The following is a 20,424-nucleotide window of genomic DNA, read 5'->3' on the forward strand; positions in this document are numbered from 1 at the left end:
TTTCCGTCATCCATCTACCTTATTGAATGCTCTCACACTGGACGAGCGACAAGAAGGTGGTAGTTAAACGAGACTCTCCCGTAGTGCTTGAACACTTGAATGGCTTTTACCGTGAGCGGCCTTCATCATGTCCATGACAGCCCCAAAACGCCATGCTGTCATCATGTCTAAGTGGATGAATTCCCTGTGACCGAACATAGAACCCCCGATACGGATGAAGCGACAACCATGCGTTGAGGGTATCACTAAGAACAAGAGAGAGTATCAAAGGAGAGGGTGTGGTTGTTGAGAGCCCTACCGCGTCCAGCTTGGTTGAAGCGGAGCGAAGAACCCGACCAGCACCTGTCCTTTCAAGCCCAGGAAGCCACCTATGCGACAGAGTCTGTGGCGGCTGGTGTGGTGGTTGTGAATGGTTCAACTGCTTCCATCTTGTCGCTTTCGGCGGAAGGTGCTGCCTCTGGCTTGTGCATCGGAGTCTTCGGGGGCTCATTGGCAGGCGCGGTCGAGGGCGAATGTGGAGGAGGTGGAGGTGAGGCAACGGCCGGTGTGGAGGGATCATCTTGCGACCTGGCCAATACAGCAGAAGCGGATGGAGCAGGCTGCGGTGTACTGGTCTTGGAAGTCACGCTGGCGGGAGACGGTGCAGGCGACCCGGTGGCAGTAGAGAACCCAACAAAGCTAGGGTTCCTGAATCGTTGAATGAAATCCTGCATGTGTTTCATGATTGTGGCTTCCTCTGCGCTCTCGCCACCAGGCATCAAAGACTCTGGGTGACCATGGAGCAATCTGTTCCTTGCAGACGCAAAGATTCTTTGCCAACGCTCCAGGCCCGACGGATGGACAGTCTTCAGCATTGCGTTCTCGAAAGTCTTTATAGTAATGAGACCGTCGAGGGTGCACGGCATATTTCGGGACGCCGAAGTGCTAGTCGGAACGACTGAAGATGGCACCGGCGTCGGACCGGTGTGTGGAGGTCGATAAGGTCCTTGGTTGGCTGGAGGACCTGCGCCTCCGTGTGAGGAGCCTTGTTGCGGAGGATAGAAAGGTTGAGCGTGTGGGCCGGGCTGACCGTAATGCGGAGCTTTGCCATGCGGATATGGTGAACCTGACGAAGGCACACTGCCCGGCGGCCATGGCATACCGTTGGGTGGCGGTGGTAGGGACCCATTTGGACCTTGGCCGTAGAACGGCGGATGATGTCCTTGACCGGGCATACCGTTGTGAGGGTAAGGGGTGCTGTTCTGCCAGTTGAGCTGCTGAGGAGGTCCTTGAGGGATATTTTGGCGTGGAGTCGGGACCGGCTTCGGTTTGGAGGTTGAAGCTTGCTGGGTGGCACGTCTTCTCTCTGCTTGAGGCTGTAAAGCACCGGGGATAGCCTTCCATGCGAAGCCTTTGCCTTCTTTCTCTCCCTTTTCGAACAGTTTGTTCCATTCTTGGTTCAGGTTGTGCCGAACACTACTTTGCCATCCTTCTGAGTCTACCCTGTGTACAAAGAATGGGAACTTCAGCTTCAGGGCACGGTAGATCTGCTTCAACGGAAGGGCCCGAGGGTGAATGTCCAGCAAGATATCGTAGATAAGTCGAGCGTACGGTTCCGACGGCCTAGCAAGCTGCTCCTCCGTCAAGCTCTCTGCTGGGGGATAGTCCGGACTGGGAGACTTCGACCTCGCCTTCTTGAGTGGAGGTGGTTTCTCGGGCTCAGCAGTGAGTTCGATTTCACCTCCCTCGATTGACGGCATGACATCGCCATCTTCTCCTTCTCTCTTTCGCTTCTTGTACTTCCTTTTTTCGGGCTTCAGATCGGTCGTGAGCTCCTCCTCTTTCATGACAGGCTTCTGCGGCTTATTGCCTCGCATCGGTGGCGGCGTCATTCCCCCATTGGCGGCTTTTGCCTCAGCAAGCCTAGCAGCTTTCTCCCGTTCTTTTCGCTCTCGGGTTGACATGATTCCATCTTTGGGTGGCCTGCCGGGTCCACGTCTCTTTGCAGGTAGAGGCAGCCCGTCTGGTCCAAGGACAGGCTCTGGCAGCGCTGCTGGTTGGGGTGGCGGAGCGGTAGGCTGGACGGCGGCTTTGAGGATGATCTTCGTCTTACCTTTGCCTGGTGCTGGTCTTGGTGGTGAAATGCTCCTCTCTTGCTCATCCGAGGTTGGCGAAGTGCTCCGTGGAGGTGGAAGTGGACTCTGATCGACATCGTCTCTGCCTGACTCATCGCTCGGAGACTCTTCCTTCTCCTCAAGCGGTAGCCTGAAAGTCATCTCTACACCGGACACCTGTATCTTTGAACCATCACGGAGTTTGCGTACTTGACCACAGGCTAACCACTCGCCCTCCAAAAAGGCACCATTCCGGCCCAAGATGTGCATCTGGAAGCATTCCTTCTTGTCGCTCCACTCTATCCTTACATGTCGGCGGGAAATGTTTCTGTGACAGGCTACCTCTGATATCTCCTCATTCTGCGTGGCGTGGATGGGGATAAGCGGACAACGATTTGCATCCGGGAGATGCTCTTCTGTTACAGGCGCCGGCTTCTCCTCCTCTGGGTCACGAACCTTCTTCTTGTTCTCAGCATCTGCCTGACGTTGAGCTGTTCGATGGTAGTCGAAGGGAGCTGGTGGAGGGTGGTAGAGAACTTCCTGAGGTCTGACAACACTACCGGCAGACATCTCAGATGAATGAGAGTGGAGTGGGTTGCCGTCCTCATCTTTGCCATGTTTGAGGATAGGACCGTCATCGACACCGCCGAAACCACCAGCCTCGCTCACAACACTCCCCTGCACCTGGCTGTCGCCGGGAAGGGGAACGCCCTGAGACATGCCCGAACGCCTTCCACTTCTTCCGCTTGAACTGTGGCCACGATCGTGTCCGGCCTTGAGCGCTTCTTCCCGGGCAAGGGCAGCTTTGTAGGCGAAGGCGTCTCGTCCCAACTCGCATGCGTAAGTGGTGATGTAGTAGTTCCCATCGTCAAATTCAAGTTTGGCGAATGCTTCAACTTGCCTCCTCTCTCTCTTCTCGGGAGATGACATTTGAAAGGCGCTAGGCGGCGGCGATTCTTCTCGATATGTTTCTGCCAAAGCGCTGCTGGTCGGCAGAGATTGTCCTAGGGTGTCTAGAGGGAGTGGGTACGGTAATGGTGGTAGCGTGCTCGCATCGAGAAAGTGATCAGGGTATTCAAGCGGGAGAAGGGGTAGTGAGGCATCGGCGATGTTTAGGTCCAGATTTTGATTGTTGCCGTCGGTGGCTCCTGCAGTCGAGTTGTCCTCCACGTCGTCAATAGGCTCAATAGGCAGGTCTGGCAGAGGCGGCTGGTGTGTTTGCGCGTGAGCGGGCGCAGGTGCGGTCTGCGGTTGAGTCTGAGTTGAGGTGGGACTGATGGGAGCCAGAGCTGCCAACAGATTACCGACTGCCTGGCTCCTTTGTTGCACGTCCATTTCACTCCATGAAGGGCGACTCGACACGGGCGAGTGGCTTGGTTGGCGGTCTATTTCATCTGCACGGTCCGAGTCGCTGTGGTTGTCGCGGTGAAGGTTCGAGTGGTCAGGCCATGATGCGAAATCTGGCAGACCTCTTGTCGACGTCGCAACGGCCTGCGACGACATTCCGAGGTCTGCAAGATTACTTCCCGATCAGCGCGACACCGTAGTCAGTCATCGATGCGCATGCAAACCAAAAGTTCCCTCGCGGTAAAAGTCGACAAAGAGGGCGGCGAGGCGGACTGTCGATCCCACGGCAGCCAATCACATGCGTACAACAATTCTCGAGAAGTTGGAGCATCTGGTCGTCGGCCAGTCACAGCACATGCCGGCCACAGACAAAGGAAGCGATTGAGACTCTCCAAGTCCTATGCTACATATTGGTGTACCGTGACTCACTTCTGCTTGTTTCTGTGACGCCCGTTGCCTTGCTGAAATCGAGTCCCTTCATGGCGCCCCGGGCAAAGCCGAAGCCTGCACAGTCAAGAAACGATGCAGTTCAAGCATCGAAGTCGGTCCCGCCGAATTGGCCGCCTTTGAGTCCAGTCGTGCCCGCAGAACATCTCCTCGTCGAGACCGTGCTTGCGGGCCAAATCCTGGTCGTAAGGAACCTGTTCACGTCCAGCTTATGCAGGAATTATACCTCCTTCCTGTCTTCTTTACCATTGACTACAACGCCTGGAAAGCCGAAGCGAGGAGAGGCGACTCGCGTAAATGATCGCTTCCAGGTGGATGATCCTGTGTTCTCAAGAAGGCTGTGGGGGCAGAGTGGTCTTCAATCCTTGGTGAATTCCTTTGAGGACCAGACTGTGTTTGGAGGAAAGTTGCTCGGGCTGAACCCAAACATCAGAGTGTATCGATACCGGCCTGGTCAATTCTTCGACAAGCATTACGATGAGAGCGTTAGATTACAATTTGGCCAGGACAAGGTACATGCCAAAACAACCTGGACTCTGCTCATTTATCTTACAACGTGTGATGGTGGCGAGACTGCATTCTACCCTGAACCATCCAAAAAAGGCGAAACACCACCAGAGCCGATTGTAGTCTCACTTGAAGCTGGAATGGGCTTGCTTCACAAGCACGGCGACGACTGTCTGCTCCATGAAGGGAAAGAGGTGAGGAGCGGTGAGAAATGGGTATTGAGAAGTGATCTGGTCGTTCAGAGATGACTCAGATAGCCCGGACCAAGTTGCAGACTGGAGGCTGTTTGAGTCATGTCGAGCAGATGTATGATGGACTCTCCGCCTAAAGGACAGTGCTGCTTGACTTGGATCCCAACAATGCTGGTGATAATGTTGTCACCGCCGCAGATGCTCGGCATCAGTCTCTGCGGTGCCCTCTCGAGTTTCTGCCAACATCGAGTCTATGCCCTTGTCTTTGAGCGCCTTCTGCTCAAAGTCAGCGCGGGGCCTTCTAGCTTAAAATGAAAAGAACATACGGTCAAGCAGCTCCTATACTGCTTGAACAGCGGCTCACACTCATCTGTGGATGAGTTTCCTCGCAGATACTCTGAGAAATCTTTCAGTAATTTTGCCACTAAGGTCAATAGGAGAAACGAACTCTCAGAATACCACTTCAGAAAGCATGTATCGTACTTCCTGCCAACCGTCAGCTTTCGATACAGGCGTCCGAGTGCGGAGCTTACTCTTTGACTTCATTACATTCAGGAGCGAGGGACGCCGACATGCTGGTTATTGGCGGCGTAGAAAAGCGGAGGACATGTGGTGAAGAAGAAAGCGATGACCAGAATCAAGGCGGCCGGTGCAGCCATAGTCGGTGGATTGTTCTTCCGTACCATATACAACTGCACCCGGGACTGAAGTTCGTCTTGCTAAACAATCCACGGCATCCATCTGCATCGACACCACCTCGCACCACGGTGAAGGCATCTTCAGATTGGCGCGTCTACTCATCCAGCGCCGTGCAGGTTGTCGCTTGCGCGCTCTGTATGAGGATCAGTCGACGCGCACCCTTCTCGATGACTTGATCATGCCACCACACCCTCAACCGCTATGGTGTTCGACACCTACATCGGCCCTCATTGTGGAACGTCTCCCGCCGTCCCGACCATTGAACGAGGACCTTGTCGTTGCTCGAAGTCCCTTCCGTGCCCAGCTCAAGAACAGAATCCCACTGCTAGCCGAAGAGGCCCCGAGCCAGGTGTCGTGAGAATGCGCCGAGATTGCAGGCTGGTTCATAGAACCATTGCACAATAGACTCGTGTCGCCCGAGCATGAAACGTGAAATAGTTGCCGTCAGGTCCTCAAGTCCATCTGGTACAAGGGATGGTCTTGAGGCAATGCAGCAACGGCTCAGCGAGCAGGGGGAACAGATTGTCATACATCTGCCCGTAGTCATGAGGCAAGCATCTCGAATTGCACACCACGACCGGCAGATCATTTGCTACCCGTAGCACCGATCCGATCAAAATGGGCTACGTGTTCATTCACCACGGACCTACGAGCTATGCATCGGGAGGTATCAAAAGTCTGATAGCACCCTGCAGATGCTAGTCACCTGGGGAAGTGACAGACACAGGACTGCAGAGATACTGTAGGTTTCCATACATGTTCCCCACAGAGGTTCACAGATTCGTCCCACTTTGGGCAAGATATGGCCATCCAGGCTAAGCAGCCTTCGTCGAATGCCCGAGAAGCAGCGATTCACCATAACGCATGTGAAGACCTCAACCTCTTGAAGAGCCCTCTAGACCCGCATCGGAGACCACGCTTGAAGAACGTGGTGGGCTAATCTCCTCCCTCGAACGGGCTGAAAGTCCAAGGCTGAGCATTTCTTTACCCTTGCTACACCATAAAATTTGTCCACCAAGTACCTTGCATACATCGCATGGAGCGTTCTACTATTTGGTAAGGTCGGTCTCCTCTCCCTGAAACAGTTCAATCTACTCCCTCACGACCCTCGCAGAAGCTTTCCCACTCCTGCATGCTCTTCTCTAAGCTTCAAAATGGGTTTGAGGTGGCTTGTTCAACCAGCCGTCGGACACAGTCTGCTTCTTACAGCATTGATTTGCTCTTCCTGGCAAAGCGGGCTTGCTGGTGCTCAGGTTGCCAAGTGCCAGTTCACGAGGCTGTATGTCCAGCCTTCCCCTCCTGGTTGTGTCATTATCCTTCTCTAGCGGTTATTGTGGCCTCTGTTCCTCTGGCTGTGTGCGTTTTTGAGTGGCACGCACACCGATATGTCGCTTTCTCGGCACTTGAGTGAAGCGGCGGCGGCCGAAGGCCAAAGTTTCGGTGCCTGCCTGTATGAATACCAACTCCCAGACAGCAGGAGTATTGACTCTGCGTCAATCCTTCAATTCGATCTCTAACCGCCCTTCACAACAGCCCCTTGGTCGCCTTGTCGTCGCTCAATTTCGCGAACGCCTCAACACTCAATCCGTCCCCTCCGCCATCCTCATTCTTAAATCCCGGCATGAGTGCCAACCACTGGTAAACGCTCCGCCTCAACTCCTTCGGCAGCCGGGGCTTCTCCTTGACGACCCTCTCGAACCCATCCACCACCTTCTGCGCCACCTCGGCAATCATACTCTCTCCGATGGTCCTCTTCTGCTCAGCTTCACCTAAAGCCCGACCTTGATTCGCGACCCCCATGGCCCGTTGCAGACTCGATTTATACCCGACCATGGAATTGACGCTGAGCGTCACGGTGCGCGGCCAATTCGAACTCATCAGATTCCAGGCATCGCCCGTCTCGGTCCCGGTTTGGCCTTGGTCGCCCGCGCCCCGAAAATCGGTCCTCAGAATCACGGAGGGCACGTCCGCCATCTTCGCAACCATGTATTCCACGACGGTGCCTGCGTCGAGTTCGGTGCCATCGTACGTGAAGAGGGCGAGGTCGCAGGAGAGGAGGGCGCGGAGGTCCTCGTCCCTGATGGCGTGGGCGGAGAGGTCGCGTTGTTCCAGGTCTTGAGGCAGTATGGGGATGAATTTGCCGGAGGAGGCGGATTGGATTGCTTGGGCCAGGAGTGCGTTGGTGTGTAGTTCCGCGATCGTGAACAGTGGGCCGGCATGGTAGTATGTGTATGAGGTTGGCGGGGTGGAGAGAGGTTGCGAGGTTGTGCTGGGGTCCGCGGTATGCGTTGCCAGCACGGAATGGTCGTCGGACATGATCGCGAGGGTTAGGTCGAGGATGAGAACGGGAATGGGGTCGCGGATACGCTAAAGATGTCGGCGTACCGGGGTTTGGTTTGCTGTACACGATCTTGCCTCGCTGAGAGGTGTTTTCGAAAAAGAGGTCCCCGACGATTTGATCTTCCACGGAGTAGAGTATGTACTATATGATAACCGTCTGGGTGCAGTCAGAACAGTCAGCGTTTCTCATCGAGCCGGTGCGTTTCCCCGAGCCCTAAGCGTGTGTACGACAATTGAATGGATGATTGGGATCTCGACGACAATCCCAACCACGAAGCCGATAAGAAGTACCCGATGTAGACCGAGATCATGCCCAAGCACAGAACAGACGCGCCAACCATATAAGGATCTTGACTCATGGTCGTGTACTGTACGTCAAGCAGGCCGCCACGCAGCAGGTAGGTACACCATAGAAACCCCCGTGGAAATGAAAGGCTGAAGGATTCAACATCACCAGTGGTGTTAACTGACCTTTTACACAGTAGAGCCCTCTCGTAGCCTTCTCTACTTTCTCCGAACCCTCCCTTTGTGCTCGCCTATGAAGGTGCGTAGGATGTCCGTGGACATAGACAACCAGGGCAACTTCTCGTCCAAGGCGCACTGCTTAACATTTCTTGACCATGCCAGCCACTTGGTGGTGTTGACAATGGCGCGGACGGGTCACACAGCCGATATCAATCAACCAGGGACACAGATCTGAGAACGGCTTCGTGGCTGTTGGAATCGGACAATGACAATCTTGGCGCCCGTCACAAGCAGGAGTGAAACTACTCGGAGCTGACCGTGCATGCCGATCTGAAACCACGGCTTTGAGACTCACATCACCATCCTCTCACCGTCTGCTTACCTTCTACTCACCTACATACTCACCCAGCATCATAATAAGTCGCTCTGACCTGTGAAATCTGCTATAAATACCGTTCCAATGTCTGGTTTCAACGCCGTAGGGCGCTCACCAGACCAATGAGGTTGTGATCAATGCCGGCTAGGCTAGGCGAGCCTCAAAGGCCCGGAGATGGTCGTTATGGCAATCTAGGTCGTGGTTAGTTCTGCCGACGCGGTTACTAAGATTGATTTGGTGAAGTTCGCAAAGCCCCAGGGTTACGAGCTGGCCGGTAGGTCGGTGGGAGCCTTGTTGCTCGAGAGTACCGAGTGGAAGTCCGGCGTGAAAGAGCCCACCCGGACCATCAGAAGGGGTGAATGTCGAGGCGAGTCTCCCAGTCTAGGAGACGAAAGAGGAGGCGCAGCAGCAGCAGCAGGAGGAGGACGAGGATGACGACACTAAGAATGAAGAAAGGAGAAGAAAGCAAAGGGGGGAAAGAATACGTGGTTGCGCCTAAAGATAGACACGGGAACGGTGTCATGAACTTCCGTGTGATCCTGTCGATACCATAGCAAGGCTGTGACGACCAGAAAAGTTTGTAATCCGTATCTTTCAATGTGACAGGTCTAAAGGTAAGTTATTCGGCGCTCAAAAAGTCTCCCACAAACTCAGCCACCTCCCTGGGTTTCTCGACCATGGGTAGATGCCCTGCGCCCTCGACGAGTTTGAAAGCGGCCGTCTTCCCTTCTGCCGAGCCCAGCTCTTTCGACAGTTTCTCCATGCCCTTTGGCAGCACGCCGTCCCCAGCACCCACCAGGAAGGCGCCTCGGCCCTTGTACCCAGGCAGAAGACCCGTATAGTCGTAGTTGAACAGAGTCTCGACGCCCCGCCGGAACTCGGGCAGCGAGTTGGTGTAGACCATGCGCTTGACGCGAGCGATTTCGGGGACGAGCTGGGGATTGTCGTACGACTCCGAAACGAACCACCGCCGCACCGTCATCTCGGCGAGCTCTTCGCCCACGACGTTTTGCGGAGTCGTGTCCGGGGACTCGGACTCGTCGCCGAACAAGGACGCCAGGCGCAAAGTGGTGCCCTCCTTCTCGGCCACGGCGATGCGCTGGCCCCACGTGTCTTTGTTGCCCGCGGGCGATTTGGCGGACGTATCGCACGCCACGAAGGCCTGGATGCGCGCCGGGTATTGAAGTGCTGTCGCCAGTGCAGTGACGCCGCCCATCGACACGCCCACGAGGCCCGTTGCTTGAGGCACACGCAGGGCGTCTAGCAGCTGAATGACGTCGGAGGCTTGTACATCCACGGTCACTGGGCTAATTGTGCCGCTGGGGATGGCTCTCCCGCGGGCCAGATACCGCAGGACGCGGTATTTTTCGTTCTGCGGGCGTGAGAAAAAGTGCGCGAGGAAGCCGTCCCAGATGCCCCACGTGGTTAGGACCGAGTTGACCAGCACCAGGACCGGGGCGTTGGGGTCGGAGCTGCCTTCGAGGCGGAAGGGCAGGACTGCGCCGTCGCGTGTCGTGACGGTCGACTCGATCGCCGAGCCGTAGGGCGAGACGTTTGGTAGCGTCTTGGTGACTCCGTCAGGCGACGTCCACGGTGCCACGATGGCCAGGTGCCGTGCTGCCGTTCCAAAGGTGTAGAAGAGTTCATAAGTGCGTGCTTTGCGCTCCGAGATATCCACGGGCAGCGCTTCCAATATCGGGGGCAATGCCTTGGGGTCGGTAGACGGCGTGTACTCGTTAATCAGGACGAAATCGACCTTCCCATCTTCCCGTGGCTCGAGGTACGACGTCTTGTACCACGACGTTCTCCTCCAGCCTGGGATCTCTTGCACTTTCGGGAGCACGGTGTTCCGGATCCAGTCCTCAACTGTGGCCACTTGTTCCGGAGTGAGCAGCAATCGGAGTGTGGTCAGGACATTCCCTTGTTCGTTCTCCTTGAAATGTTCCGGCGATTCGAGTTTGACGAAAGTCTTGTCGTTGATCCGCTCGCCGACAAAATCCAGCGTCAACCGATCCACCCAGATCTGGGCCATGACGTTGATTTCTCGTTGCGTTTTGCCCGGCGGTGCTCGCAGATACTGGTAGGGTTGTTCGGTGAATTGGTGCATATCCGTGGCGTCGTAGATGGCCAGGAACTCGGGGTCGGCGCGAGTGCCGGCATTGGTTCCTGGCAAGTCTGTCGCTCGATATCGAAACCCATTCGGCATAAAGGGCAGCCGGGTTCGATTGGGTCCATGTTCGTTGTTGTACCAGTCGTGGAAGAGGTCGAGCGATAATGTCTCCTTGGGCTGCATGGTCACGAACAGCAGCCCGCGAACCGGGCTTGAGGAGGGCATGTTGGCGATTCACGAGGCCTCGTGATACCGAACCAGCACGGTGTTAGGGACGGTCTCTTCCACCTCGTCCGTGGCCTGGCGACACCGTGACAGTCAAGTAGATACTCTCGGGCGGTAATTTACTCTCCTTTGCCCGTTTCGTGATTCAAGTGGAGTCACGAACACGATCGAGTGTTTACTTACTAATGGGAGCCTATGTCATTCACAGGTAGGCAACTCAATAGATTTTCAGGGCAAGGCAATAGCGAGCCCGAGGTTTCCGCGCACTTTGCGTCAGGAGTATGATGTATTTGCCGATTTTCGATGCCTATTCCTGCGGTCCTCCGTAATTACCTCCAACTGCATCGGGACAGTCCCGGCAGATGTCTAACATGAACGTGCATGAACTGTTGCGGCGGGACACCGGAGCGGAAGACTTTTTATCCGCTGCGGGCATTCGCGGGAGAACGAGTCTTCTGCCATATTTCCACGTACAGTCTAGAACGCTACGGGCAGAAGCCTCAAATCTAGTCGTACCAGATGGCATTCATGCCAAAGCCGGGCTCTTTGATATCCAGATGAGCAACTCGGGAAAGATACTCGTCGTGCCAGCGGTAGATTTCTACCCATCCGTCTTGATCATCCGTCAAAGCCAACCACTCGTCCGTCCAAGGACAAGGACTCACCGCGTTCGAGTGACCGCCGCTGTTAGGAGTCGGGCTGATGCAGAGCTGTTTCTGGACCTGTCCTTGTGGTCCAAGCTTGAAGGCGCTGATATAGCCGGTCACGCTGGCCGAGTTCGACCGGGCGGTTGCGAAGAGATACTTTCCACTCTGCGCACAAAATACCACGTCCGATCTGTACATCTTCTTGAGATCTCGGACACCTGCATGTCGTTAGCGCCTATAGCATTCTCGCATCAAGCACGTACCTGGAGGAACAAGCGGATAAAGGTCTTGGGTGAAGACAGGAAGGTGCGTCGTCTCGTCGATCACGTAGACACCCAACCTATTCCCGGCTTCCATCAGCACGTAGAGATAGTGGCCACTGGGATGAAGTTCCACCCATCGAGGATGATCGCCAGCCGAGGGTGCGTCGACGCTGCCGACCAGGGTGAGGGTGCCGTCACTCGCTTTCTTGTGTGTCCAGATCTTGTCGGCCCACATGTCGGCGGAATACAGATAGGTCTCCGTCGGGTCAAAGACCATTCCATGAATGGCCGATTTCTCGCTGTATTCGTAGTTTTGAATATTCTTGTCGAGTTTGCCCGCCTCGTCGACGGAGAAGACGTTACCGTAGCCCGCATGCTCGTAGAATGGATTGCCATAGACGCAATAGGGCGGCTTCTTGGCTGCCAGTACAAAGATCGCTCTCGTCCTGGTGTCGGCGCTCTGAGCCCGCGCTGCATGTCGTCAGCCCGGTATCAAACCCGTAGAGCGAGGGCCAACAAACGGTCATGGTTCATGGGATGCGAAACTTCGTGCGAGATGTTGTCGGGTGCTTTGACGGCGTGGCTGGACCATTTCTTCATCGAAGCTCCGTAGATGTTTCGCCGTGCATGCTGCTCACAGGGATGTTGTCAGCAGAGCCAATCTCTGGGCGAGGGCGCGTCCTCACGTCGAATGTCATCCATGATATCGGCTCATCCTCCGGAATGGATGTCCTCTTGACCAGACTCAAGATCCAGGCTTCATCGTCAAACTCGACCGTGAAGATCGCGCCCGGCGGCGTCCATGTCCCTATCATCAAATGGTGTTTCATTTTGGGCACTTCCGTGGGACACGGTCAAGAAGCCAGATCACATGCCCGTGGCTATTTCAAGACGGTCCATGCCGAGTCTCTGACCCGGTCAAGCCTCGTCAAGCCTGCAAGCCCTGTCGACGTGGGGGATGCATGTGGCAAACCAGGACCAGCCCCGGGATGCCCTCATGCCCCGCAGATCGAAGACTTGGAGATGCCGACTATGATTGCCGGGATCATCTCGATACGTGCAGCTAGCTCCCCTTCAACTACCGGGTTTGCAGGCGAGACGCGCGAGGCGGCACGACTTGCCGACGTAGAGACCAACCCTCATGCTAGATCCCGCCTGCTTAGACTTGACACCCTCCTCATTGGCTCCCTCGCGGGCGAAGGCTTTCTCAGGATAGGAACCGCTGAGGGAGAATTCCAACGTCATGAGCCGGCCTATGACCTACCCATATATACTGCCATCATGGCCCTGAAAATGACAGCAGTCTTCTTGCCTACATCGCACATCTCAGCTTAGGGACTTCTGCGTTGTTCAACCTTCCTCTTGAACCAGAGCTTGTACACTCTCACACACGACACTCTCGCCCACATAACACCTTTCACCGGCAACATGTCGTTCCAGAACGTTGTCGAAAACTCGACATCCGTCAACCTGAACGGGCAAACGAACGGGCACTCGGCCGGCCACAAATATGATCCCAACTTCACCGACAGCCTCATCAACGCCATGGGTCCTAAGACGCCCGACCGAGCCCGATTTGTCCTGGCCAAGCTGATCCGACATCTCCACGACTTTGTCCGCGAGACAGAACTGACACCCGAAGAATGGATGCGAGGCGTCCAGTTTGTCAACGCCATCGGCCAGATCAGCGATTCCAAGCGCAACGAAGGCCAGCGAATCTGCGATGTGCTCGGCATTGAATCGTACGTCGGGAGACTTCCCTTGCTGTGTGAACCATTTGAGAGCTAACCGCACCGCATTTTAGGCTCGTCGATGAGGTAGCCAACAAAATCATGCTCGACAGCGACGAAACACCCACATCGTCTACAATCCTGGGACCGTTCTGGAGTCCCCACGCCCCGTTTCGGGAGCTCGGCGACAGCATCGTTCAAGACCCATACCCGACCGGCAAGGTCACGCTCATGCACGGTGTGGTCAGCGACTACAAGACTGGCAAGCCCATTTCCAACGCCATCGTGGACATCTGGCAAGCCTCGGCGAACGGCAAGTACGACTTCCAGGATGACGAGCAGTCCGTCAACAACCTGCGCGGCAAGTTCAGGACCAACGACAAGGGCGAATACTACTACTATTGCTACCACCCGACCGCATATTCGCTGCCAACCGATGGTCCGGCTGGCGTCTTGCTGAACCTCATGGACCGCCATCCGATGAGACCGGCTCACATCCATCTCATGGTCAGCGCTGACGGCTACAAATCTCTCACCACCCAGCTGTATCCCCGGGATGACCCTTATGTGACCAGCGACTCGGTCTGCGCCGTCAAGGACGACCTGTTGCTCGACTTTAAGCCGTCCAAGGACCCCAAGGCCGAACTGGACCTCGAGTACAACGTGACGCTGGCTCCCTTGAAGCCTGGCCAGAAGGCCGGCTGGGTTCATACCGTGTTCTAGGCATCTTCAGCGAATGTTCTTTTTGTTCTGGCGTTTCGCTTTTGCTTGTATGCATGATTGGTCGTGGGCAAAGGGGCTTTTGAATGCCCTGGAAGATGGAGACGGAGCGCTCAGCGCTCCAACAGTTCCCTGTAGCTGTAGTGGAAATGGAAATGGAAACTAGCATATATGATATATGACACCATGACTGATAAAACAACTGCCACGATTTTGCCTGTCCAAAGGCTGTTTTACTCTTCATCCAACACCTTTTGGCCGCTGTACTCTTATTTGCCGTGATCCTCCACTCTGTAGAATGTGACTGATCAATCTTACGATCTCCGATGCCGGCTTCTGAGGGCGCGCAGTGAATCCTTCACCACATACATACCTACAACGCACGCTCAAACCCCGCAAGTACCTCAACTCGTTTTCTGCTCTCAATTGCCCGCTTTTTCTCCGATTCCCTCTTATCTGGGCCTGCTCGTGCCTCTCAGAGACATATCTACAGCATTAGAGGCCACTGAGTGCATCTCATCATGCGCCTTCCCTACGCCCCGTCAACCCCTCCTCCAGACTCCCCCTCCTCCGTGGCCGAGATCTACGCCCGCATCGCCGCCCGGCGGAAACCGCGCCCTCTCATCCCTCTCGACCTGACGCTCTTGCACTCCCCACCCGTGGCGAGCGGGTACAACGCCTTCGTCGGCGCTCTACGGACGGAGACCATCGTGCCGCAGGCCCTTCTCGAGCTCGCCATCTCCCGCGTCGCGATCCTCACGGGCGCCGTGTACGAGTGGAACATCCACGCCGCGCTGGCGCTGAAGGCGGGGGTGGCGCCTCATCCGTTGGAGGTCGCCCGCGCGACGCCCAAGGGGGAGGTGGGAGAGAAGTCGAGCCTCAGTGAGAAAGAGGTGGCCGTCCTACGATACACGGACGAAGCCACCGTCGACGTCAAGGTGCAGGACGCCACCTTTGAGGCCCTCAAGACGTATTTCAACGACCGCGAGATCTTGGAGCTGGCCACCGTCGTGGCGGGGTATAATGCCGTTAGTAGGATACTTGTGCCGCTGGACGTGGGCGAGAACAATGACAAGCCCATGAAGACGGTGGACGAGTTGGTCGCGGCGATGACTTGAAAGGTGCATTTACGGAGCACGGAGGAGTCAAGGCGTGTTTGGGACTAGGTAGGTAGGCGCGGTAGGCACCACCGGGTCCAAGCGAGCACAAGCGAGAACAACAAGCCGCGATTGTTTTGCTCCTTTGGTCTACATGCGAAGCTATGCGCCCCGTCTCGATGGGCTCTCCCGGGTCAGTAACTAGTATCAGTACGGAGTACAGTACCTAAAATTCGATCTATTAATTATGCTTGATCCAAACCTGTGCGGGGAGGATCCAACCCGCCCATGACATTCCGTTGTTCGAGAACCAGTCCACATGGATTATCAGCGCTGGAAAGATTCGTCAAGTCCATAAGACGGTGGTAAAGGAAAGGAGATATAGCCGGAGATAGAACCTTCCAACCAAGTACTGTATGTACCCGATCTAAGCGAGGGTGGAATGTTTAGCTCCCACCACTGGTAAGAGACAGGTGATCGATTAGGCACCCCACACGTGCGAGCAAGGGGCACCCAGGGGGGTGAGCACAGGTGACAAGGCTGTAACACCCTCGACCCGATTCGGGGTGACCTCTCCCGACCGCTGCGAGGCGAGCCAAGTCTACTTAAGCACTGTGGTGGACGCCTTGGAGCAATTGATCGGTTGCGAGCTTCTCTCTTACTGGGGTGTCTTGACCGCGCAGAAAGAGCCACGTCGAGTCGACTCGATGCCAATAAAGGGCGTGAAGGGAAGGTAACCGATCAAGACAATTCCCAGGGTTTGGGGGGTCTGTAGGTTTCATACGTCCGAGTCTATCCCCGCGATGTCGACGAAACCAAGGCACTTCTCTTCCTCTGCCCTTTACTAAATCACCACACCCGTCCCGTACACGACGCGAGGATAACACCAGGATATCACGCGGCTATACATGCAGGCCGGCGCCTTGACGTCAGAAATCACGACCGAAAGGGGAAGTTGCGTTTCTATCAGCCACAGACGCACAGCACGTATCACAAATCACTTCACCACATCAAGCCCAGAGACAGAACATCTCAGGCTAAACGGTTGAAACATAATCCGGTGGACGTACTCCGTATGCGGTCCATTCAGTGATCTTGACGTCAAGAATGCAGCAGTGAAGCACCACTCGCTCTGAAAAATTGGACTTCATGACGCCGGATATACTCCGCTGTGATGTTAAGTCCGTAACTGCCGGGAGGGATCTACGTCCATGCCAGGAAGGGAAGGCTGCCAGTGTCTGTATGAACACGCAAATTGACTGACAGAGGAAGAAACAATACTCCATACCGGATTCTCATATTTTGCGAGAGTGTACCCCCAACTGTGTGATCACGAATCGTTTTACGACTGACCCTTGTGGCCGGCCACAGGAGGTATCACAGAGAGTATATCTAGACACGAGCGCCAGTAGAATCATCACAGAAGCTCAAACCATATGCTGGGAGAAGGCCAACATCTAGCAGAACCATCAGAACTGTTGACACGCCGACCTCTTACTATGACGACCCCGAAATATACCAACAAACTAGCCAACACGTCCGTGCTCATCATCGGCGGGACAAGCGGCCTAGGCTTCGGCCTCGCGGAAGCACTCGTCGAGCACCGCGTCTCGAACCTCTACATCTCCTCGTCCCGCAAAGAGAGAGTCGACTCGGCCATCTCGCGCCTCCGATCCACCTACCCCGACTCCGAGCAGACCACCAAAATCACCGGCCTCCCCTGCAACCTGGGCGACGAATCCACCCTCGAATCCAACGTTAAGACCCTCTTCAGCAGCATCGACTCGAAGCTCGACCACGTGGTTTTCACTGCGGGAGACCCTCTCGCGGCGAAACCACTGGGCGAGATCGACATGCCGTTCATGAAACAGGCGGGCATGGTGCGGTTCTTCGCGCCCTTCTTCGTCGCTCAGCAAGCCGTTAGCTACTTGAACGCCGGCCCGGCAAGCAGCATCACGTTCACGACGGGGTCGGTGTCCGAGAAGCCGATCCCGAATTGGAGCGTCGTGGCGTCGTACGCGAGCGCCATGCACGGCATGACGAGGGGGTTGGCGCTGGATCTGAAGCCCGTGCGCGTCAACTTGATCTCGCCTGGCGGGGTGGATACCGAGTTGTGGGTCAATTCGTTGGGTGATAAAAATAAAGCCCAGGCGGCCATGGAAGGGATGAAGGGGAAGGCTGCCACTGGCGAAATTGGTCGTGTCGAGGACGTGGTGGAGAGTTACCTTTATGTGTTGAAAGATCGCAATGTCACGGGGAGTGTGGTCAGGAGTGATGGCGGGGTTTTCTTGATGTGATATATAGATGTGTTGAGCCGTGCGATGTCATGTCGTCTTTAGCATGTTCGGGCCTGAGATTCGAAACTCAGCAATCCGGGATATCCCTCCTCGAATTCCCATGCGGATGTTCAGTCCCAGACGAGGACTCATCGAAGCCTACACCGGCCGAAAGCTACGCATCGATGTTTCTAGCCGAAAATCGCAGGTGATACCGGACAGTCTTGATCGCTTTTAGTAGCTGTCTTGTTGAAATAGATCTAAATGAGTTACAGTACATAAACAGGCACCGACTCAAGCTATTGGCTGTGTCAGCCACCGTGATCAGACATATCCGCTGAAGCACACTTTTTCCACGTTTATGTTCGTCTATTCTGCATCAGGCACCTTGACCACATATCGTCCAGCGATCTGGCCAGCATGCATCATCTCGTACACCTTGGGAAGGTCCTTGAGATCCACAGTCTTGAAAGGCACTTTGATCAGGCCGCGGGCAAAGAAATCAATGGCCTCCTCGCTGTCCTGTCGATTTCCGACATATGAGCATTGGATTCTGACCATCTTCAGCACCGACTCGAAGACCGGGGCTCGGATGTACGCCTTGGCTGGGAGCCCGATAACGATGACCGTGCCTCGAGGGCGGACGTATTCCGCGGCCTGTTGGAAGGGCTTCTCGCTCACGGCGACCAGGATGACGGCATGGGGTCCGAGACCATCTTTGGTGGCATTCTTCACATCTTTGACGATGTCGCTGGATTTGGAAAAGTCGATGAAGTGCTATTGCGACATGTGTCAGTTTTCGCTTACCCCGAGTATATGCGAATTGACAACTGGACTTACTTCTGAACCCATCTTTTTGCAGAGCTCTTTCTTCTCATCTCCAGAGTCGATGGCGATGGTGTGCAGGCCCATGGCTTTCGCGTATTGCTGGGCCAACGTGCCTAGGCCGCCGCCAGCCCCGACGATGGCGACCGTCTGCCCGGGCCGCGCTCCCGACTCCTTCAGTCCTTTGTAGACGGTGATGCCGGCGCAGAGGACGGGAGAGACCTCATCGAGCGGAACGCCCTCGGGGATGTGAGCGACGTGTCTGGCAGAGGCGATGCAGTATTGCTGGAAAGAGCCGTCGACTGTGTAGCCGGAGAGCTTGGGAGTCAGGCAAAGGGGTTCGTCGGCTTGTTGGCAGAACGTGCAAGACAGGCAGGAATCGTTCAACCACTTGACACCAACAGCCTCGCCGATCTTGCAGATTTCATCCGTGACCAAGTCACCACGTGCCACCACGATACCGGCGCCCTCGTGGCCACCAACAAGAGGCAGCTTGGTGGGGATGGGCCAGTCGCCATTGAGAGCATGCAGATCGGTGTGGCAGACACCGGAGTATTTGATGTTGACTAGGACCTCCTCAGGCCCCGGCTTTGCAACGGGGATCTTCTTGTATTGGAGGGGTCCGCCAACCTTGTCAATGACTTGAGCCCATTGCTCCGTGGGGATGTTATGAGACATTTTTCAAGGTGGGAAAAGAGGTGCAAGAGTTGTTGTTGTCAGGGGAAGGATTGCGTGTGTAGAAGTCGGCTGGGAGACTATGGGCATGAAGATGTGGCCTTCTCCGGAAGCAGGCTGCTTATGTAGCAGACAGTTCCAACCATTGACCTCCATCATTTTCAAGCTGCTCACTCTCCTGAAGACCAAACTTTCGACAGGATCGGCGGAAACCCCTCACTTTTCTCAGGTAGATGCGTCTGCGTCCATGCTGGAAGACGTGTACACTGTGGACCACTGCCTTCCGAAGCCAACCAGTCGGACGGTCCTCATGCTGGGTCGACGGCAATGCAACATCTCATGACGGGCGTATGGAGACCTTCTGTAAGCGGGCACGAGCAAATGACATGTGGACGAACGGGTCCTTCTCGAGCATCTTTGGCCCGATGTCCGAACGAGCTCAAGGACTGTTGAGCAGACCGGGATGATGCAGGAAGACGGAGCAAAGTTTTCGTGGACATCGAGGGTTCTGCGTATCGAGTGATAGATCAGTACGGAAAGAACCCGATGTCATGCTTCGCCGACGCCAGATCGCGGGAGATCTGCTGGTCCAAAGAGCGTTGGTCCGCACGCTAGCTTTGGGATCTGAAGGAAAATGAGCCCGTCGACGTCTAGAACCCTGCAGGCATCGGGAAGTCCTATTCGACGACTGGAGGCATGCGGCAGAGAAAAGGACAAAGGGAGACCTGGAGCCGCAAAAGCGACGAATCTAAGTCAGACTCAGGCCAGGAAACGCGGGGAAGACTCACTGAAGACTCACTCTTCCCTCTCCCTTCCGCATCTGAAGCTGGGGATGCAGCGAATGAGCATCAGCGGCGAGGATGCTCCGGCTGCGTGTCCGGATCGTCTGGCGTTTGTTTACCTTTTAAAGTGGCCTGATGGTTGCGCGGGGTACTTTCACTCACCTGATGATGAGGTGATGAGCTGTCGAGGCTCAATCCGGAGTACGCTTGAAAACCATTGAAGTACGAGTACTGACAAGCCTCGAACCTCCACGTGCAGATGAGAGTATGTAGTAGGCTGCCGCGATACATAGCTCGTCGGCGACTTTCGAACATAAGGAGCGCAAAACCCACATTGTTACTTGAACAGTGACACGGCAACGCAGCACTTTCGAAGCCTGTACGCGTCAAAAAGAATATGCTCAACGATCTCAGAAGCTGACATTCGTATGCCGCTATTGCAGACCCGCCGAGACCGCGTTACACGCCTCACGAGTGCCCAGCGCAGAGGTGAACAGAACTCGACAAACAGCGAGTCCCACGCGTTCCAACGATGAGATAAGCGAATGCGTGACTGCGCAGGCACCACAGTAGCAAGAAGCGCAGACTCAGCTGTGGCCTGATGTCCGT

The 20,424-nt window shown here is 55.4% G+C and overlaps 10 protein-coding genes across 10 annotated transcripts; 4 read left to right on the forward strand and 6 right to left on the reverse strand.

Annotated features, from left to right (window-relative positions):
- Window positions 1-368: 368 nt before the first annotated feature.
- Window positions 369-3,596, reverse strand: A1O7_03872 (uncharacterized protein; the record flags this gene model as incomplete). Its single annotated transcript, XM_007757888.1, has 1 exon — window positions 369-3,596. The coding sequence occupies one exon, from the start codon at window positions 3,594-3,596 to the stop codon at window positions 369-371; it is 3,228 nt and encodes a 1,075-aa protein (XP_007756078.1).
- A 323-nt stretch (window positions 3,597-3,919) lies between these two features.
- On the forward strand, window positions 3,920-4,642 carry A1O7_03873 (uncharacterized protein; the record flags this gene model as incomplete). Its single annotated transcript, XM_007757889.1, has 1 exon — window positions 3,920-4,642. The coding sequence occupies one exon, from the start codon at window positions 3,920-3,922 to the stop codon at window positions 4,640-4,642; it is 723 nt and encodes a 240-aa protein (XP_007756079.1).
- Window positions 4,643-4,771: 129 nt separating this feature from the next.
- Window positions 4,772-5,138, reverse strand: A1O7_03874 (uncharacterized protein; the record flags this gene model as incomplete). Its single annotated transcript, XM_007757890.1, has 4 exons — window positions 4,772-4,861; window positions 4,912-4,982; window positions 5,034-5,071; window positions 5,119-5,138. Coding segments are annotated over 4 exons (219 nt in total), but the record flags the coding sequence as incomplete, so codon positions are not given.
- Window positions 5,139-6,808: 1,670 nt separating this feature from the next.
- A1O7_03875 (uncharacterized protein) lies at window positions 6,809-7,600 on the reverse strand (the record flags this gene model as incomplete). The annotated part of the gene is made up of 1 exon (XM_007757891.1): window positions 6,809-7,600. One exon carries the CDS (start codon window positions 7,598-7,600, stop codon window positions 6,809-6,811), a length of 792 nt encoding a protein of 263 aa, XP_007756081.1.
- Window positions 7,601-9,084: 1,484 nt separating this feature from the next.
- A1O7_03876 (uncharacterized protein) lies at window positions 9,085-10,800 on the reverse strand (the record flags this gene model as incomplete). The annotated part of the gene is made up of 1 exon (XM_007757892.1): window positions 9,085-10,800. The coding sequence occupies one exon, from the start codon at window positions 10,798-10,800 to the stop codon at window positions 9,085-9,087; it is 1,716 nt and encodes a 571-aa protein (XP_007756082.1).
- Window positions 10,801-11,306: 506 nt separating this feature from the next.
- Window positions 11,307-12,540, reverse strand: A1O7_03877 (carboxy-cis,cis-muconate cyclase; the record flags this gene model as incomplete). Its single annotated transcript, XM_007757893.1, has 4 exons — window positions 11,307-11,665; window positions 11,711-12,181; window positions 12,232-12,340; window positions 12,397-12,540. 4 exons carry the CDS (start codon window positions 12,538-12,540, stop codon window positions 11,307-11,309), a joined length of 1,083 nt encoding a protein of 360 aa, XP_007756083.1.
- Window positions 12,541-13,138: 598 nt separating this feature from the next.
- Window positions 13,139-14,163, forward strand: A1O7_03878 (uncharacterized protein; the record flags this gene model as incomplete). Its single annotated transcript, XM_007757894.1, has 2 exons — window positions 13,139-13,452; window positions 13,515-14,163. The coding sequence occupies 2 exons, from the start codon at window positions 13,139-13,141 to the stop codon at window positions 14,161-14,163; spliced, it is 963 nt and encodes a 320-aa protein (XP_007756084.1).
- A 518-nt stretch (window positions 14,164-14,681) lies between these two features.
- Window positions 14,682-15,278, forward strand: A1O7_03879 (uncharacterized protein; the record flags this gene model as incomplete). Its single annotated transcript, XM_007757895.1, has 1 exon — window positions 14,682-15,278. The coding sequence occupies one exon, from the start codon at window positions 14,682-14,684 to the stop codon at window positions 15,276-15,278; it is 597 nt and encodes a 198-aa protein (XP_007756085.1).
- A 1,478-nt stretch (window positions 15,279-16,756) lies between these two features.
- A1O7_03880 (uncharacterized protein) lies at window positions 16,757-17,554 on the forward strand (the record flags this gene model as incomplete). The annotated part of the gene is made up of 1 exon (XM_007757896.1): window positions 16,757-17,554. One exon carries the CDS (start codon window positions 16,757-16,759, stop codon window positions 17,552-17,554), a length of 798 nt encoding a protein of 265 aa, XP_007756086.1.
- A 348-nt stretch (window positions 17,555-17,902) lies between these two features.
- Window positions 17,903-19,036, reverse strand: A1O7_03881 (alcohol dehydrogenase 1; the record flags this gene model as incomplete). The annotated part of the gene is made up of 2 exons (XM_007757897.1): window positions 17,903-18,310; window positions 18,374-19,036. The coding sequence occupies 2 exons, from the start codon at window positions 19,034-19,036 to the stop codon at window positions 17,903-17,905; spliced, it is 1,071 nt and encodes a 356-aa protein (XP_007756087.1).
- Window positions 19,037-20,424: the final 1,388 nt, after the last annotated feature.

This window comes from Cladophialophora yegresii, assembly GCF_000585515.1.
Source record: "Cladophialophora yegresii CBS 114405 chromosome Unknown aczIN-supercont1.3, whole genome shotgun sequence".
NCBI classification, from domain to species: Eukaryota; Fungi; Ascomycota; class Eurotiomycetes; order Chaetothyriales; family Herpotrichiellaceae; genus Cladophialophora; species Cladophialophora yegresii.